Source organism: Aquila chrysaetos, chromosome 4, assembly GCF_900496995.4.
Source record: "Aquila chrysaetos chrysaetos chromosome 4, bAquChr1.4, whole genome shotgun sequence".
In the NCBI taxonomy this organism is placed as follows: Eukaryota; Metazoa; Chordata; class Aves; order Accipitriformes; family Accipitridae; genus Aquila; species Aquila chrysaetos.
This window is the reverse complement of record NC_044007.1, coordinates 43,376,780-43,398,045: the sequence shown is the minus strand read 5'-3', so window position 1 is coordinate 43,398,045 and position 21,266 is coordinate 43,376,780. Positions and strand designations below refer to the sequence as shown.

General features: G+C 35.5%; 1 protein-coding gene across 1 annotated transcript in view; it reads left to right on the top strand.

Annotated features, from left to right (window-relative positions):
* The first annotated feature begins 1,721 nt into the window (after positions 1 to 1,721).
* Positions 1,722 to 21,266, top strand: part of RP1 (RP1 axonemal microtubule associated) — a 184,886-nt gene continuing 165,341 nt past the window's right edge. The window contains exons 1-3 of the mRNA XM_030012421.2: positions 1,722 to 1,909; positions 5,623 to 6,273; positions 7,651 to 7,822. Of these exons, the coding sequence (XP_029868281.2) occupies positions 5,635 to 6,273; positions 7,651 to 7,822 (811 nt within the window). The 5' untranslated portion in view covers positions 1,722 to 1,909; positions 5,623 to 5,634. The remainder of the gene's footprint in view (positions 1,910 to 5,622; positions 6,274 to 7,650; positions 7,823 to 21,266) is intronic.

Genomic DNA, 21,266 nt, shown 5'->3' with positions numbered 1-21,266 from the left:
ACAGTTTTAATTACTGATATGTTTTCTCATGTGGCCTGATTTTGCCTTCTTAAATTTTCTGGACTAATTTTATATTCCCCAATTTTTCTTTGCAAATGGTTTTCATAAAAAGAACAGCTGTTCTCCAAATATTAAGGCTAAATTCTTACAACATCATTTTAGTAGTTCCATGGATGTCAGTCAAGCTGCCCACATGAATGGATGAAGAGTGCTTTTGCATTGATATTGATTGCTATAGGACTGTGATAATTTTTGTGGCTTGTTAGCTTTAAGTCTGAATTAAACATAATTCTTATCGATGCTATTTTTACTATAAAGTTGTTGATTTCTCCTATCTTTTCAGAATATATGGAGTGTTTGTAGTACAAAAAGGAATGCAGTGGACCTTTTAAATTACATATGTCTGGGCAGAAGCTTTGTAAGCCTTGTGAATTCTTAGAGAATTAAGGGGCATTCACACCATTAAATGGTGGCACTTGTTTATCATCTTCACCAGGTCCCAGAAGTATTACTTTTTGGGTCTCAAATTCTAGTGATACACGGAAGCTACTGATGGATTAGTTGGTTATCAAAAGTGGCTTTTCATGCACTGGAAAGCTAATGAGGGTAGCAATGATATCTTAAATCCTGCACTTAAAAGAAAACCAACTCTATAAAAATTCCTGTATAAGTGGTTAAGTTAGAAAACATCAGAATAACACACAGAATTTGCACTTGTTCATCTTCTGAACAAGTGTAAACAACAGAATACTGACTGGACTATAAGCAGTACATTAGCTAAGATAGATTAAGGACCTAAATAATCATATTAATACAATATTTAAGTAAGCAATGTTTATAGCAAAATATCTGTGCAAGATTATGATTCAATGTTTGTGCCTACGCATCTTATGAGAGTGGAACTGAAGCAGTATTTTAAAACTTCTATAAACATTGAATTCTCTGCTAAGGAAAATAGTTAAAAAATCGTTACAGCATGCAGTGGTAGTGTCTACTGAGCAATGTTTTTGTTACTATTCTACACAGCTAGTTTTGAGAGCTTGCTGTAATCCTGATTAAGCAAAGAAGCTCCAAATCAGATTATGCATCTGGTAGCAATTAGATGGAACAGTTACCAGCCAAAAAACACATTCTGTGGTATAATTCAGCTACAGTTAGACATAATCCCCCTGTCTCTTCATAAATTATATTCACACACATTTATAATTGTTGCATTGCCCTTTTTCTAACATGTTGAAATGAAGAATGCCTCATGGATGACAAAAGTCCTTCAGGCTGTCATCTTTATTGAGTGTTGTGAAAGAAACTGTGGAACTATTTTCATTGTGTTATCTGAATAGAGAAAACATGGGAGAATCTTTAGCACAAAGAGCATCATCTTGACCAAATGATTGAACAAAAGCAAGAATTAATGCCAGAAGATAGTTAATAGTGTCAGAAGGTGAGTGGTAAAAGCTCCATTTTAACATATTTAAAATTTTTACCACTAAAGAATTTATTTTGAAGGATAACCCTACACTGATAAGAAGATAGATTAGATGACCTATGTTCCCCACCCACATTTTTATTTTATGTGGTTCTGTGAGTCTCTTGAGCAATCTAAGTAAACAGAAAATTATATAAATGAAATATTTGAAAGGTAAGTACAGTTTAAAAATAATATCAAAGGACTTGCTGAATGAGATGTTGGACACTCTGCTCTGAACAATGGCTACCTGAGGTGAACCTGGTCTGGTGATTAACATTAGCTGAGATTAAGCAAATGGATTATGATGTTTTTTCTAGCTGAGTGCACTTGGAATAAGACTAAGGATTTTCATTTCATATGGCATAGACAATCACATGTACAATTTATAAATCTCTGAAAACAATCTAACTACTCTTTTATTTACATAGGATGTGACTGTGGGTGAGTATGATGAAATTATATGCAGTACTTACCAGCTATATGGCATTAAACATATTCTTATATATTTAGAAGAAAGTCTTCCACTTAGTGTCTTTATAAAATTTAAAATCTTTGTGCATAAACTTTAAATGAGTGGTTTTGTTTATAAGAATGCAGGTAAAGGGATTCAATTCTGAATTCTGTTTGATTTTCTGGCAGAATAAAATTCTTAACATTGTAATTGCCAAAATATCTTAGCAGACATTCTGTATCATGTAATATCAGCTATTTCTTAATTTTAAAATAAAATCATTTAAGTATGAAAATTGATACTATGTTTAAGATGAAATGAAAACTTATTACAGTATGATCACCTGTAGTATGAAATAGTAACTTGTACAATATGTAGATTATTTGTTGAAATGTTTGCTATTTGTAAGATGCAATTATAAGGCATCTTCAAGATGCATAAGCAATTTCCACTATTAAAATTAATACTAGAAAATATTCATACATGCTGTGCTATGCAACCATCAGTCCGCTGCCAAAACTGTTTTATCATTCATTTTATGTTTTCCCAAGGAAAACTTGTTTTTCTTAGTTACTTTTGTGAATTCAAATTATTTCATGGTTATAATGAAAATTGTTTTTTTCTTTACATGTATATTCTCTCTCTGTTTGTTTTGGATTTCGTTACTTCCACAGTGTCAAGACTCAGTCTAATAATTATCTTCATGTAAAATGTATTGTATTTCTCTTCCAAATGTTGATGCTTACATAACTCAATGTTTTACAGAAGTACAAATATCCAGAACGACTTCTGAGAGGCTAATTCAAAAGCAATTATTATCAGTAGTCTCATGAGAAAATCCACCTGTTTTATCTCTTGTAAAATTGAATAATCATACAGTTAGTTAGATGAAATTCCACTCCATTTTCATAAAGGGTGAGAAGTTGTAGTACAGAGTAGCTGAGGAGCTATGTCTGTTCATTTCTGTCTCTGGCCATTAGTGACGATGACTTAAGAGTTTTCTCCCCTTCCTCAGAGATCCTGGATTGGACTCTTTTAGTGACCTCAAGTCTTCTTGACCAGTTAAATGGGGTAACACAACATTCAGTTTGCTCAAGAACTTTACTACTGTCATTGCTGCCTTCACTGGAGTAGAACATTTGCTGTGCAAAGAGAGTAGGAAAGTTTCTGTTGCAGCTAGCAATAAAAATGCCCTTATGGATTTCCTCTAAGAATATCAGTATAAATAGAATGATGCCTGAAGCATAAAATGGCTGGTTCAAATTGTGTCCCTAGTCTTAACTCACCTGTCAACCTCTCAGTTTAGAATTGTAATGCAAATTTAGGCATCTAATGAATAGATGTGTCCAAAAAAATGAGCAACTATAGCTCTCGGTGATTTCAGTTGAAGTGGAGCTCCTCCATACCGCAGAAAGTAAGCCATTTCACTAGCCATCACGGACTGGGTTGTAGAAGTTGCTGCAGCCAAGCTTGAAAATTTCTTCCTGCATATTCTTTAATTAAATACTTACAGATTTTTGGTTGTTTTGTTTTGTTTTAATTTTAAATGGAATTGTGATTACCTAAATCAATCTTTGTGAGCATTCTAGTGCAGACCTGTTTAGTTATTTTTCAGTTTTAGCACTTAGAATGAGTACAATTTACAGCATAAATAATGTATTAAAAGACATTGCTTCCTGTGCTCTGATCATTGTTGAAAATAATGAACGTTTAAAAACTTATTAACTCTTAGTGAAGGCAAAACACCCAAGCTGAAAACAATGCATTATTGGAAAAGCTGTAAGAACAGAGTCAGATAAAATCTTGTCAAATCGGACTTTATTTGAACCTTGACTGTCTTGAAAAATAGCAACATTTTCTTATCAGTTTCAGAACTGATTTATGCAGTAGTAAAATAGTCAAAATATTGTTTCCCATAGCTTCATTAAGAAAAATATGTAGGAGCCGGAAGACATTGTTCCATTAGTCAATATGGCAGCTACATAAAGGTGACATTGTCAAAGAATTTAATTTATATTATTTTGATGACAAACATATTCCCTGAGACTGCTATACAGCTGTTCAGTAAAACTACTAAAACTGCTTCCTTGAGGCTGATTAGTTGACTAACCATTTCTACCCTGTGTTCCAGTCAAAGCAAACCAATCATTAAGATAAAGCGATTTTATTCATTTAAAGGGTTGTCATTACAGTATCTGTATATAGATTGGCTTCAAATGAAAGGTTGCAGTGAGGGTGCTCTATTTTCAAGCATGAAGATTATCAATATAGTTGTCAGAAATAATCTGTTGTTTAAAAGAGCGGTATTTAAATGTTCCAATTTAAAGGCTACTTCTACTGAAGAATACCTGTAATTTTTGTGTCTGTATAAAGGATTTAAAGACTTTTCTCTTACTAAAAAAGTCTTATTTGATCAGTAGTTTTTCCCTCAGTATAAATGCAAATATTGTAGTGGTTTATGTATCATGAAATACAAAACTTATAATAGTAAAGCAAATGATCTGCCAATTTATGATGCAACTTAACTCTAAAACACGTTTTGGGCCTTATTCTGGTATAGTTTACAGTGTAGTAAATCAGGAGCCTTTTCTCTGACTCCAGTGGATTTGCCCTGGTATAATACTAGTATATGAGATCAGAATGAATTGTATTGTCTTTCAGTTTTGTTATTTTGGACTGAATATAGCTAATGCCTAGGCACAAATTACTCCCTCTTAGTAAGGATTTTTCTTATATCTTAATTATGAAATGTTGTCATCAGCTTCATCCTCAAGAAAGAAAACATCTAATTATCATTCTGGACTGATGCCATGGTTTATCCCCAGCTGACAACTAAGCCCCACACAGCCGCTCTCTCACTCCCCTCACAGTGGGATGGGGGAGAGAATCGGAAGAGTAAAAGTGAGAAAACTCATGGGTTTGAGATAAAGACAGTTTAATAGGTAAAGCAAAAGTTGCGCACGCAAGCAAAGCAAAACAAGGAATTCATTCACCACTTCCCATGGGCAGGCAGGTGTTCAGCCATCTCCAGGAAAGCAGGGCTCCATCACGCCTAACGGTGACTTGGGAAGTCAAACGCCATCACTCCCAATGTCCCCCATTCCTTCCCCTTCCCCCAGCTTTATACACTGTACATGATGTCATACGGTCTGGAATATGCCTTGGGTCAGTTGGGGTCAGCTGTCCCAGCTGTGTCCCCTCCCAACCCCTTGTGCCCCCCCAGCCTCCTCGCTGGTGGGGTGGGCTGAGAAGCAGAAAAGGCCTTGACGCTGTCAGCACTGCTCAGCAAGAATTAAAACATCCCTGAGTTATCAACACTGTTTTCAGCACAAATCCAAAACACAGCCCCATACTAGCTACTGTGAAGAAAATTAACTCTATCCCAGCCAAAACCAACACAACTGACAAAGTACCTTCTTCTAAGGCAAGGTCCCTTGTACCAAAATGATAAGAGATTTGAAATTACATTGGAGAGTTTTGGGAATATTTGCAAGCAGAGCTATGCTAACTTAATCCAACAAACAGTACTGGAGTCTTTGTGGAATTTAGAGATAACAGCTTGGATCCATTTAAATCCAGTGATTTTTGTCACAACTTGCTGCTGTTTGTTTCTTACAAATTCTCTTTCTGCACCTTTCAAAATGAAGACCATATTATTATTAGTCATAAGAAAACGTTTACATCCGTCTCCTCTTTCTTCCAGATTGCTGTCAAAATGAGTGAAACACCTTCAACTAGTTATTCAGTGAATCAGCCAAACTCCTCCGAGAGTGAACAGAGTTTATCCACGCGGCATTTCAATGTTACTGAACCTGTTGTGGCAAAACGGATCTGTTTCTATAAAAGTGGAGATCCTCAGTTTAATGGGATCAAAATGGTCATTAATAACCGGTCTTACAAAACATTTGATGCCCTGCTGGATAGTTTATCCAAACGGGTCCCATTACCTTTTGGAGTAAGGAATATTAGTACACCAAAAGGGAGACACAGCATTACCAATTTGGAGGATCTTGAAGATGGAAAATCTTATATTTGCTCCCATCAGAGGAAAATGAAGCCCATCAACCTGGAACAGGCTAGCAAAAAGCCGCTGGCCTGGCAGATCAGTAGGCCTGTCAGCGCTCGTCGTCGAGCTGTGCAATTAGCAAGGGAGAATGAAGATGGATTTGGCCATCGAGAAAGCAAAATAACAACTCCCAAAAAAATGCTTGTTTTCAAAAATGGGGATGTAAGACTCAGACGCACCATAGTGCTGGGAAAGAAAAATACACAAACTTTTGAGGCCTTTCTGGATTATATGAGTGAGTTAATGCAATATCCAGTCGTGAAACTATATACCACTGATGGCAGAAAGGTGAGAATAAAGATGAGTACTGACAATTTGTTCTATAATTTCTTCTAGATTATTTTTAATTAAAAAGGTGATTTTATCAATTCTAAGCTTGGGACACTGGTCTGGTGTAAGATCTGATGTGCTGAATTTCAGCTGTTTCCTTTCTATGCCTTTTGCCCTTCAGAAAGGCTACTAGCTTGGAGGAAATATACTGAAATCTTGCAATCAGAGAGAAGCAAGTGATAACATTTTCTTTTAAGTCATCATGAAAAAACACTTTTCTTTTTCTTACTCAGGCCTATTTCAGGCGTGATCTGAATTCTATATTTTTACCCATTTACACAGAAACTTCCTTTGGTCTTAATGCTGTTTATCTGTGATTTTTAATGTTTTAAAAATATGGTAAGTAGCACCTAATAGCCACACATATTTTATCATTACACAAATGCAGAGTGGTTTGCTATTAATTACTTGGAACTATGACACCTGACTGTCTATTATAGTTTTCAAACCATGGACCAGGTTCTGTACCTCTAAACCCAGAAGATGCAGCACGAATAATCCTGATTTTCAACTCACATACTCTTTTATAGAATTTTATCTCACTTAGTGTTTTATCTGTGTGTTGTTTAACCACAGAAAAGCACTTGTGATTATACCTAACAGGTGTCTAGAAAGAGAATTCCATGCAGAGCTCCAAGAGTTCAAGGGAAATCTTGCATTTACCTTCCATTTGGTAAAATTCTGTATTAGGTTGGGAAACTGTCCATATCACCTATACGTAAGTGAAGTGCAGTTTGTAAGACTTATCTTGCGGTATATTTTGGAACATAAATTCAAAACTGTTAGACAAGGCTCTGAGCATCTTGATCCAGTTAGACCTGCTTTGAGCAGAGGGTTAGACTACATGACCTCCAGAGGTCCTTTCCCATGTATATTGTTCTGTGATGCTGTCCTGTTCATCTGTGGCAGTACAGGTCAAGTACTTCTGGTGTATTCTCAATTTCCCCTTTCTTCCTCCAAATACATGTTCATAATTATACCTACCTCCAAATGTATATTCTTGTTTCATGGCTATGAACAGTCACTGTGCAATGATGAAACAAAATTACATATGCAAACACTTACAATTATAAGAAAATTTTGATCTGGATCCAAGTTGCTTCTTGAAGTCTTTTTATAATATATTTATATAACAAGACATACCCTTACAGAGATAGGAATTGCCTTATAGGAATTGAAAAATTAATTCCGTGCTGTGATACATATTTAATAGCCTGCTGCAAACTAATGTAGAGACTAAGAAGTGAAGATATTAAAGCATGAAAGGGATAAATCTCTTACATTATTTTTTGTGGTTACTAAGGCAGAGAATTTAATGTTACTTTTCTTTCCCAGGTTCCTAATCTTCAGGCCCTGATATTGTGCTCTGGAGCTGTAGTCGCAGCGGGGAGAGAGCCTTTTAAACCAAGCAATTATGATTCTCTTGGGTATTCACGCCCTGCTAAATTGCTTGGAATTGCAAATCGTGTGTACCCAAAAGCAAATGCCAAGTCAGAAAGTGAAAATAGTAAGTTCTTTGAATTAATTTGTATTTTATTAATTGGTTTACCTCTCTTAGCATAAGACATAAACCATGACAATCTTACTAGGATCAAGGATATTCAAAAAGGCCAGCTGAAACTGTTTATATCTGCTCTGACTCCTCTACAAGCATAAGAAAGATCAAAGTATTAATGTTCTTTTTAAAATTTAAGTTTCTGCTAAGTACTCAGCTAGTTTGCATATTTTCTTTCAAACAGACTTATTTAGAATATGGATGCAAATCTATAAGTATATTTTATTTTAATGCACTTGATTGTCATTGTTATTAATTTTTTGGTGTCACGGTTAATAACGGCAGTGGTAAAAGAGAAACCACAGGCTACTTCAGGCTCTTAACTAACTGAATTTCTTGAGCAAAACTTTTGTGCAGTTTTCAGAACTTACCTTAGCAAGTGGAGGTTTGGCTTATCATTGTCATGACTTTCACTTTTTCGTGTGTCCCATGCTCCACATAAACAGGAAAAACACCCAGATAGCACCCATCCACTCGCAAATTCATTGTGTTTTTGAAGCTGCTTTTGTCTAAATAGTGTCATCCTTTCCTATATCCTCATGGCTGTGATACATGTTTTTTGGATAAGTTTGGGAAAAGATACACAAATACGTACTTTCCCTTTGATTAGTCATGGAGTTGTGCCACTGACAAGGTCTGTAGGAGTGTGAAGCGGCCAGTGGATGATCAAGAACATGAGGAGCTATTAGAGAGAAGCCAGGCTAGCTGAATAGCCTGAGGTTGAGGGGAACAAAATGCTGCGATACCAGAGCTTTAGGTCATGTGGGAATCCTCAGCATTAGAGCATCCTGTAGGGCAAAGGTACTGTCTAGGGGGAAACTTGTTAAATCCAGAGGTACCTTGTACTCTTCATACAGCTGTATGCTGTACTGGAGAGCCCAGGGAACACTGTAATTGTTCCTGTACTGAGACTTTCCATGGTAATCTTGACTGTGTCATGGAGCACTTTGATACATAAGACACTTGGCTTCCATTTACTTGAAGGAGTTTCGTCCACATCCCTTACAGTTTATTATGTCCCCACCAAACTATTTTAGTTTTTCTCAACCTTCATGTTCTTTGACTTGCACAGCTTGAGAGCTGTTTGCAGAGCATAATTAATGAGTCAAGAGAGAATGAATGAGAACATTTTGAGAATGAAAGTTCTGCAAAAACAAAATGTCCTACCCAAATTTTGCTTTGAGCCAGATATTGGGCCTTGCAATGGTAGAAAATGTGAGTGGCTGAGAATCTGATAAGCTCCCTCTTCTAATCCTTAGTTAAGAGCAATTACAGAAAGAGAGAGAAAAAAACAACCCTCTTTTGTCTTTAACCTGAGAAATTCATAAGTATCCTGGGTAGGAGACATCACTGATGATGTGAGAGCCTGAAAAATCAAATTTCAGATGCTTTGTTCCAATTCTGTTTCCTGAGACAGAGAAGGTGAGATTTTAACTTTGGGAAGCATAAGGTCTGGTCTGTGTTAGAGGAGTTAGTACAAACTTTTATTTCTGATTCTGTTCATGGTAAAGCATATGCCTGGGAAACTTGCAAGGCGATCTGCCTGAAATTATAGATATGTATCTGTAATAGTAATATGTTAATTGTGAAAGCCTTGATTTGAGACCACTCGAGACTCACTTTAGAAAAAAAAAATATGTTTAAATTCAAGCAATGTAGATAAGTTAACATATTACATGTGTTAAAATACCTTTCTGCAAGTGAAACCTTTCTATTAAATGGTGGCTCCTATATATTTAGGTATCAGTAGCAGTTGTGGATGTCTTTGTGTGGGTGTACATGCACTGTTTCCCTCACACATGCAGAACTTGGAAGACAGCAAAACTTTATTTTTATCTCATGTTCTTTCATCTCTCACCTCTTCAGTGACAACTGCTAGAGAGAGATGAGATAAGATTTTTTAAAAGCCAAGTTATTACAGAGTAATCAAAACATATTTAGGGAATATTTAATGTGTGTGCAAACATATTGGGCCATACTCAAAATTAATTGAAGTCTGGAAGTATTCTCATTGGCTTTACTGATTTTTGCACCATTGTCTACAGTAGTGTAGCATAAAATGTATCTCAGAATGTCATGATTTAAATTCAGATTTTAGAAGAAGTTCAAGTGCTTCAATATTTACTTCTCTATAGAAGGTCAGTCCAGGGGACTGGATCTGAACCCTGTATTCATGTATCAGTGACACTACTCACAGTAATTACTCATGTGCTGCAGATTGTTGGATTAAGCCCAGGGAGATATATGTTCACCTTGACTGACACATTTTAGCACTAACTGTACGAACTATTAGGAAATGATATATTAATGATCACTCAGGCATGAAGAAGAAGTAAAGTTGGTAGCTTGAAGCCCAAACAAGCGAAGGCCTGTGAATCCCTTGAAAAGTTCAAGGCAACCTCAGCTGCCAACTAAGTATAAAATGAGAGTATTTAGTACTTTTTTTAGGCTTTGGAGCTTCAAATAAGACTAGCTCTGGCATTAGAAAGAACCTATTGCAAAATAAAATTAAGTGGAAAAGTAGTTAAATGCTTGATTCTGTATTAAAAATTGGTTGTATTTCTCTCTCTAACAACTTCTTAAAATGAACTGCAAGATTAGCCATGTTTTTCTCTTTACTTTCTAATACTCTGGTAAAATAAACACACTTCATTATCTTATTTTGTACTAATTTTTCTCCTTTCTTCTTTTCTCTTCCTTTGCTGCTGGTCTGCTGTCTCATCATCTGGATCCTCATGCATGATATTTGTCCGCTCTACTTTCCACCTACTGAATGAATTTGGGTTCTTTCAATGTAATTTTTGGTAGTAATTGCTGAAATGAGCTCTAGCTCAAGATCTCAGATATTCTCAGTTTCTTCTGATAAAGGGTCCAGCAATGATAACAACTCAAATGATAACAACTCACATTCTTCCTATGTTCCTGACAGCCATAATGGTATAGGAGGAAATCAGTCAGTTACTGGTGAAGACTTATCTGTGGCACAGTACGAAGACGACATTGAGAAATCTGTTCACCTTAATCAAGATGGCAGTATCACAGTGGAAATGAAAGTTCGATTCAAAATTAAAGAGGAAGAAACCATTAAATGGACAACCACTGTAAGTCGTGCTGGCCTTTCTGATGACAAAAATACCACCATTTGCAATTCTGCAATGTGTGCAGAAGACTGCTTATCCAATGTAAATGTATCAGAACATATAAAACCAAAAGATGCTCCATTTTTGAAGAGCTACAATAAAGAAGAGGGAGACTCATTACAGCAATTCAATGCCGAAGTGTCAGACAAGGAATCAGAGTCTGATTTAAAACCTGCTGGTTGTCATATCTGTGAGAAGGACAATACTGCAGATCTAGATGTAAGCAATGTACCTGAGGATAATATCAGGCCTCGCTTTTATAGGCCTCCCACCCCTGGGCCAAGGCGTGTTAGACAAAAAAAAGCCGTAGTTGAAAGTGTCACCTTGGTATCTGAGAAAGAGGTTCAGGAGAAGACAATAGGACAATTTTCCTACAGTGAGGAAATACAGAACGGAGAAAATAAATCTGAGTATTGCATGGTAGCTCGTTCAAGCAGAAAAAAATCAAGTGTCAGTAATCCAAAGTTTAGCGAGATGACTGGCAATGATATATTAAAGCTTTCTTCAGAGAATATAAAAGAAGAAATGCTTTTTAAAGTAAGCCACAAAAGTAATGATTTAATAGAAACCACAAATAGGAAGACGTTAGAACTGCCTGATGAGGATGAATTGGTGCAGAATATATTGGAGAAATCAGTCGTGGAACAAGGTACATATAATAGTTTAGTATCAACCTGCAAAGCTAACATCAGTGGTTTCATACCATCATCAAAAATTTACCAGGCAGCTAGACCAGGTTCAGCAGACCACATCCATGAGTCATGTGATATTAAACAAATAAAAAGATCACTGAGTTCTTTCATTACATATTCAGAATTATGTCAGTCAAAAGAAGAAACAAAACACAAAGCTGCTGATTTATTACCTATTTCTCAAGATCCAGTGCATTCAGCCTGTCCTGGACATAGCCAGATGAAGATGATGGTACCTCCATGTAGTAAAGCTCCTACTGAGAAAATAAACCCAGCAACTGGATTCTTTCCTACTGTTACTGAAAGTGAGAATCAAATCAGTGTCAGGATTGACTCTGTGGCGGCAACACATCTCATTGATGACAGTCAATCTGCATCTTCCCTCACCAAAAAGAAGAAGAAAAGAAAATCATCTAACTTTCTAGAGCAAGGTACATATGAAAATCAAAAAGATAAAGAAATTTCAGGGATAATTAAAAATGAGGGAATGCATATCACAGACAAAACCACACAGGATTCCACAACAGAGGCTATGGATAATTATTCTGAAATACCTCAGAAAAAAGGAATGGATTTTTTTGTAAAAAAAAATGATGGGTCTGTCAATTCAGACAAAAGCATATGTCCTGAAGATGAGTTCTATCACCAGGATTCAGTGGAGAAGAATGGATTATCATCTAATACAACCCCAAAAAGTAATAACAAGTTGGCCAAGGTAAAATTGAAGTCAGGCAAAAAAAAAAGTATCGTTTCATCTGCAAGGAGTGAAGATGGTTTAATGACAGTTGATTCAAACAATGAATCAGAACACAGTCAGAATACACTGAGTTCTGAGAAAGAAGGCACACATCTCACAACCAATTCTTTTGAACAGACATCTAACAACTCGGCAGTCATTTCATTGTCAGAAGTGCCAAAGAATCTTAACTTTGAAAAAGAAAAGGAAAAGAATGTTTTGGAAAATTTGTCATCAAAGAAAGAGAAAAAGCAAAAGGGGATGAAGAAAAATCTAAGTAAAGGTGCAAATAAGTTAAGCATGTCAGAGAGAGCCATTACACTAGAGGCTCTAAAACAGGAGGATTTTCAAGAGGAAGTTGTTAAGCATTCACTTGAAAACTATGTCCAAACTTGGCTGAAAAACTTGTTACCAAATTCTGTCTTACCCCCTATAAATAAAAAGGAAGGAAATGCAGAGAATAGCAATGTCTGTTATTTTCCTAAAGAAAATACTGATGCTTCTATAGATAAAGAAACCAGATTTATCACAAATAAAGTACATGTGACTGGAAAAAACCATCTGGTTGAACATAATCTGACAAAAAAACCATTAAAGCCTATTTGTGAATTGGGAACTTTAGAAGAATTAGCCAAGGATTCAGGTGAAATACAAACTGACTCTTTCATTCATGCTAATACAACTATAGTAGAAGAGGCCAAGTGTTCACTAAAGTCAGAATTTCATCATGATGGTAAACTACACTTGTTTCATGAGACACATGAAAATGATAAAAAAATGCCAGAAGTTGATATTCAAGATACCAACCTATGTCAAAGAAAAAAATCTGAAGTTGCTGTTCAAGTTGATTGCACAATTGTCAATGAGAAAATGGGAATTGATATTCAGAATAATTGCATGTCTAGCATGTTGCTGCATGAACTACAATCAACTTTGCTTGGTCTGCAGAAAGAACATAGTGGATGTATAGGAAAAGCTTGCAGCCTTTCAGATCTTTCTCCTTCAGCTTTTGGTTCTTCTTCCAATGTCGTCCTAGCTTGGCTACTTGTACTGAATCTGAGAGAGAGTTTGATTGGGACAAACAAAGATGATATGCAAAAAACTACATGTAGCTGTTCTGAAATATTTACACAGTTACAATTTCTGAAACAAACTACAGTCATGGAAAAAGTTGATGAACTGAAGGCTGCCTTCTCACATTTTCACCAATCAACAGAAAACAATTTATTACACTTTGGGGGGGAAATCAAAAAGCAGGACTCCACACATTGCCATGAGAATATGCCCATATCTGAAATTCATAATGGTATACATTTGCACGAAAATGAAAAATCTGTTGAGCCTTGTATTCCAAGGGACAGTGTAAATTCTGAAGAAGCTCTAAAACTGACTGGTGAATTAGAAAGCTGTTTTGATATACAGAAAGATCTTTGTAGAGAAACAGAGACTTTAGACTTGAGTGCTCCCAAAACACATCTAGATGGTCAATATGCTGATACTAATTCAAATACCTGTAGCCTTGCATCAGCTATAGAGCTACCTGAAAGAAATGAAGAAATGCCTGATAGCCTATATAAAAAATCTCAAGATGAAAACACTGATACATCACTCAATAATGAAGAGTCAGAAACTTCAGTAGAACCTAACTCGACAGTTCATAGTGTAACTTCTAATGATAAATATCGTATTTTAGATCAGGATACTTCTGAGTTAGAAGGTGAAAAGGATATTATACTTGTAACTACTGATAAAAGTGAAGATAAGAAAATTGATCCAAAGTCAGCAGATAATGACAAAAAATCAAATAACCAACTTAAACTAGCTGCTGAAACCTCTGTAGAATATAATAATGAGGATTATTCTGTACAGGAAGACAAGAAAGATGTAGAAACTTGTGAGGAAACCTCTGAGAGGTTATCTACAGTCTCTCCATTATCATTTTGTTATGAATCAAAGCAAATTACAGAATGTGATATGAGCGAAGGAGAACAGAAATTGCAAGTAGAAGAACCGGAGAATAAAATGTGTTCAGACACTTCTCAATTAAAAAAATGCTTACGAAGTCCTGCTACTTCAGACTGGTCAGATTACAGACCAGATACTGAAGAGAGTGATTATAACTTTAGAGCATCCAGTGATTTGACCAATGAAAGTGGGGAGGAAGCAGTGCTTGAAAAACATTATAACACTGGCTATGTAAAAAGAACTATTGAACGACTTTATGGCAAGACAGAAGCTTCATTTAAGCCTGACTTTCACAGAGGATTTCCATATATGTCAAAAGTATTTCAAAAAGATACTGAAGAATTCCACTCTGCAGTGGTGGAAAAAACCATTTATTTTTCTCAAGAACCTAGGTCTTACTGTGTAGAGAAATTGTCACATTCTTCACTACCCTCACAAGAATTTCCAGTAAATATAAACAAAGACGACACGATAGTGAGAAGAGAAAATACTTCTTTACCAACACCACAATCTACTCTTAACAGAGAAGAGACAAGTTATACTGATGACCGTTCAGGGGAATCTCCAAAGCAGCATTGTCAACCTAGTGTACGAGCTAATGAGGATGAAGGAATATTGATAGATAAAGGCAAATGGCTTCTCAAAGAAAATCATTTGATAAGAAGATCACCACCTGAACGGACTGGAATGTATGGTAATCTGGATACAACATCAACAGACACAGTCCTTGATACTAACAGTGATGATGTTCCGTACTCACACTTTGGCAATCTGAATCAGTACCCAGACCTCAATGAAATCTCTTCTTCAGAACTTGAAGACATGCCTAAACCCTCTGAAAATTTTTGCAACTACTTCAATATACCTCATAATAGTGATTCAGACCCCTTTCAGGATGACTTAAGTACAAAAAGCAAACCTAGCCACAATGGTAAGATCACTTCCCTTCCTGCAACAAACAAAGAAAAGATCAAACCATCAGTCATGGTAGGTTCTACTTCCACACATCTTTCCACACAGGCTGATACCAATTTTGCAGCCGTCACATCTGTGGAATTTAGATTGCCTGATAACAAGGTGCATCCATTGGAACAGCCTTTAAATGATGAACCCATACAGTTTCAGCCAACGGATGTTACTAATGCTAACAGAAGTGCTCTTCAGGAAGAAGATTCTCTGGATAAACTCCATGCTATATGTGGCCAACATTGTCCAATACTGACAGTGACAGTCACACCAATTAATGAGGAACAGAGAGGATGTGCCTACCAAAAGGCATCTGATATTGAGAACCAGCTGGGTTCATGTTTGTTGGCCAAAAAGAGTGAACATTTACAATGGCCAGGCGAAGATATAGTAAAAGACAAAAATAATCATGTGACTCTGAAGAATAACTGTATCAATAAGATTGCCAATAATATTTTTAATAGGTTTTATGTTAATAACACCTTAGATTTTATTAGTAACTTTGGAACACTTGCATCTTCAGCACTGAAAGACACAAGCAGTTTAGGGAAGTTACATGTTATAGAGGATATGAATGTAAAACCTGTGGAAGTCAGCAATTGTCAAAATAATGTATCCAAACACATACCCAGTGATCTTGTGATAGGCACAAATAGTGAGCTACCCAACAGAAAGCCAAAATTATGCCAAACCCTAAGAATAAGCCTAATTCATATTGTTGGAGAAAAATTTTCTCCCATGTTGGCAGATCCAGCAGAAACCTGTCATTCTGAAACATTTCTGAAGTGTGACACTTCTTTAAATAACATTGAACACAATGCCTCTGAAAATCTGAAAAATGAAAATGCCTTTCCTACAGAAGAAGATAAAGAAGAAGAAGAAGGAGGAAGAGGAGGAGGAGGAGAAGAAGTAGTTTGCTTTTGTACAATGGACAATGGAAGCAGTAAAGATGAGAAAGACTTGTAATAGACATCTTGGAATTTCTATAACACTAGACTAGTGAAAACGTCTTCAGAAAAAAAGTCACAAAATAAATTGCTAAATGCCACACCCAGTGAAACTCCCAATGTGAATACAGCCCAGACATAGATAAATATAAATCACAATTGTATATCATTGCTGAAATACAGATAATTACTTAGATTTTTATAGGGACCAACATAGGAAGAAAAGCTGTTCGTCTAAGACAGTGATTTCTTGGTTAAAAAACAGTTTTTCCCTGAAATGTTGTCTGCTCAGAGATATTCCATTGTATATTGACCATCTTATTTGTAGAGAAACAACTAGTGCTTATTAGAACAGAGAACTGAAATTTGAAATACCATCCTGAGTTTCAATATAAGATTCTTATAGTTCATGACATTTGAGAAAGGGGTTTGAGAATTATCTTTCAGTAGAAATGCTTTTTTCCAGAACAAAATCAACTGATATGTTTCATTTGAAATGAAAAGTAGGAAGTACTATTCAAACGCTGTAATACAATGGAAAGTCGGAAACCAAAGTCATGTTAATTTTATGTAGATTAACATTATCAAATTGCTCTTCTGGTTTTTAAAGGCCAACTTCAGAATATTTATGTGAGTAAAGACATCTTTCAGCCTGTATATGGGATCCCAAATGAAGTTTGCCTCTTTTACCGAGAGGATACTAGAAAAGGAGCGTATTTATTGCTACTGGGGTTCCACAGGAACTGAGAAGGGAAACTGTGTGTCAATGGACTTCCTGACTGCCCTTGCCATAGTCCTTTCTGAGGCAGCACTGCTCACTCTTAAAATTGTTCTACATACACCACAAGTTTTAGTTGTGTGTTCTTCTGTAATGTCTGTACTTTAAAAGTGGTCCATGTTCTTTTTGTCTGGTATTTTTTTGTAAATATGTTGTATTATGAGAAACTAAGGCATATGTAATATGTTTCAGGATTTTTCAATCTGTTATTAGAATTATTTTGGATACCTGTTTACAACATTTTTTAATATTATGTGTGCATAGTAAGCACTTACATGGTTTACAATTTTCAGCAAATGATTCTAAATATAAAATTGGAAAATATTTAATGTATATTGTGATTAGGCAGAGTATTTCAGTTTTTTGGTTAGATTTTAAACTCTAGAGAATGAGAATTTGGCCATTCTGTACTCTTGGAGGCTGTGTCTGGACTAACTGGAATGTACATGCTGCGATAAGCCCTGGATCATGATCTTTTGGTTATCATTGGGACCAAATTAAAGGCTGATGCAAATCCCTTTTGGCCCAGAGGCTCTGATTGTCTCCCTGCAGGACAGAAGGCACATGGAGGGGAAGTAGACGTTGGATCTGGAGCAAAAGGGGTTTGCAGTACAGGCAGGAAACCTAGAAGCGCTTTTCAATTCTTTTTAGGAGTCTGGTGGCAGATATGTTTCCTCATAAATAACTGATACTTTTCTGTTGTTTGAAGCAGTGTATTCTATGTAATAAATTAACACTACCACCCTAAAGCAACATATATAATCTAATATATTTCACACCAAATAGCTGTGTGTTATTTCCTATGCTGGCCTTGTTTCTGATGTTCTTCTCTCCATCTCCACATTTTTTGGTGTCCTCCTTTGCATGTTTTAGAACTGCTCCAAGTGAAGAGTCTCAGTGGTATTTTTTCATCATTTTACATGTCAATACAGAAATAAAACCTATGTTTGGAAAATGAAGCTCAAAATTACTAGAATCCAACTAAATGCCATGTTCTGCTTATCAGGCTTCTATGCTGCAAATAATGTCTAAATGTTAAATAGGCAAATTAACAGCTATATATATATCTCCATCACTTGGAGTCTTTCTGCTGCATTCACAGCACCTTAACTTTTTCAGATCGAGGTTCAAGAACCTTTAATCAGATGTTTATTATAGGGTTACTGAGCAAAGTAAGCACTAAAAAGGTGAGATGTGAGGTAGTGCCTGAGGTTACAATTAGCAGAGACCACAGCAAGTGCTGAAATTATTGTTATATTAACTGAAAGACTTGCTTCTGATTTTAGTATGTTAACTGAAAGAGAAGGAATGAAATGGTCACCTCAGAGCAGGAGAAAAGCTTGACAGTGAGAGGTACCATACTGTCATAGGGTTTATATATTCATTAATGGTTCAGGAAAGATATAGAATATTAAGTGGCTGAGATAGGCAGATAAAATAAAATTGCTTCCATTAGGTAAGATTGGAGAAGGCTGAAGAGAGAACCTCACAATGCTGGTGACTAGAGCAACATACTGATTGACAGAGGGAAAACCACCATGAGTAGTATGAGCTACTTTATATAGGTAGCTTAATTCTGCAAATTAACTGCAAAAGATGTACAGTCCTTCTGAATTAGTCAGGATAAAATATACTTGGAAGTGTCAAGCATATTAAATAATGTGTAAAGAACAGGACAGAAAACAATTCAGCAGGCATTCAAGGGCTTTACATAGATTATGCCATTCTTCTAGAAGGAATTCAGTTTTTGTCTTGCCATTATCAAAAAAGAAACAATGAATAAAACATATAGATCACAGTCCCAGGAAGTTTCAGTTTATCTAGTTTAGCTCCCTGCTAGAAAGAAACCACACAATTAAGTAATTCCATTTAATTACTAAATCTCATTTTAAAACTTGTTGTCTATAGTCATTATAGCTTCCACTGGAGGGATGTTCTAGAGCTTGAGTCCTTCTTCTGATGTCTGTCTTAACTGTTTCCTAATTTCTATCCTAAGCCTAGTCATGGTTAGTTTATATACATGTGTCCCAAAGCCGTCATTGTCATTGACTTGGATATGTCTTTTTCCTCCTTGGTATCTATCAATAAAATCAGACATTGTCTCAATTTTTTCTCCTACATAAACATTTTCTCCTTTTCCTCTAATCGTCATGGTTGTCTTTCTCAGGACCTTTTCTAGTTTCAATAAATCTTTTTTTGAATATGGTTACCAGAACTTTATGCAGTATTTGGAAGGTGTCTCTCTGAACTCTGGGACACTGACAATAAAATGTCTCTACATGGAGATGTCTCTCCTGGTGCAACTTACAGTCACATCGATGACTCACTCCTCTATTTTTTTTAAGTGATAAATTACCTGTTCATAGCATTAAGTTTTGGTAGTATTTTTAAAATGCATTTCCTTGAACTTTATGCTGTTACATATTATCCCTTTTCTACTACTCTGGATTTTCTGATCCTCTTATACTTTGACAATTCTTAGAGATTGTTACAGAAATTACCTACTTTATACAGTATATTGACGAAAATATGAAATCCAGATGAATTCCAACACTGATTCTTGAGAAACTTACTAGTATCCCTATAAATTAATACTTCTAATTTCTGCACAAACTTATAATTTCCCATTTAGCTAGTTATTTTCTTACTCTACAGTCTTGCACTAATCCAATTCTCCATTTTAGCTACTAATTTCTGATATAATGCTGGGATAGATTAGAGCTACTGTAGTTTCCTTGTCTACAAAGATGAATTCTCATCATCATGGAGGAGATCAGGTACTTGAACAATGCAAGTCTGGATACCTTCTGCCATGTATCTGCATTAAACTGATGCTGGTAATCTTTTTTTCTGTTTAGCTGTATATATCTGGACATAACTGTCTATTCATTTAAAATTTGTTCAAAAACAATACCTGGTATTGCTTTGGTGTGAGATACATGGGTTTTAGTCTCTCAGTGCACTCGTCATCCCATTCTGATCTGCCATTTTAAGTTTCCCATTCCATAGCCCATTCTTGTCAACAGTGCTGACACTTCCCAATCACTGTATGTCACTGTTCTTATCTAAAAAAAAAAAAAAAAAAAAAAAAAAGGCAGTTTTCACTTTATTGTAAAGGCGTACTTAGTGTTCTCAAATTCAGCACGTAGTGTACATAGTCGTCTTTGCTTATTCTCTTTTAATGTGTATGGTTAAATAACCTTTTTGGTTAATTTTCCTTTGCTATACCTTGCTTTTCAGTTCTATTGACTTCATTAACATCTTCCTTTAGTTTTGAAAATTTGCGTGTTTTAAATTGAAGACACTCTGGACTAATTTTACTGTGAACAGATATAAATATTGAGGGATTTAAAAAATATTAATCATAGAAAAATCTTATTCAATAAGAGTCAAGATTAGCATTTAATCTAAATACACTATTTTCTGTTTTTTTTTTTTTTCTTCTTTTTTTCTTTCAACAATATCTCACAATTAAATTTTCAAACAGATGTCACTGCCAGGGCATGACAGGCTTATATACAAAACAGTTACATAGTAGAGAATTTATTGGTAATCTTTACTATCCTTGACCTGAAAAAAATGGTCAAACAGGTCTTCTACTGACTTTGCAGTGAATATTCACATATGGCTAAAGGTAAAGACTGGAAACTATTAACTGGAAAGGCTCCAAGAGACTGAAAACAGTGTATTGGAGAAGAAGCCATTGCACGCAGTAATCTATAGTAATCACTACTATTTCTAGTGCGATGTATAGAAAGCTGGATGACATGGTTTTGCATATCTAAAAGTGTATATAACATAAAAACTAATGAGAAATGACTGATTTCTCAGAAGTGTTAGGCTCCTCAATTTGAATGTATAGAAGCAATGCTTTGGTATCGTTTATTGGTTTACATTTCTGAAATGCATAAGGCATATTTATCTTCTAAGGGTGTCAGAAGAAAGCAAGACCATTTAATTGTTTAATTTATCACTATTAAACAAGTTACTTGACTTTTATAGCACTGATGTTATCAATATCATTAGTCTAATTACCATGTTAATCCACTGTAAAAATTAGGAGTATTTAATGCAGTTTTCTTAATTTAATAAACTAAATTAAGACAAGAAGTTAGGTACACCTACATAGAGTGACTTAGATGTTTTATACACATGCTAGTTTCTCAGTTATA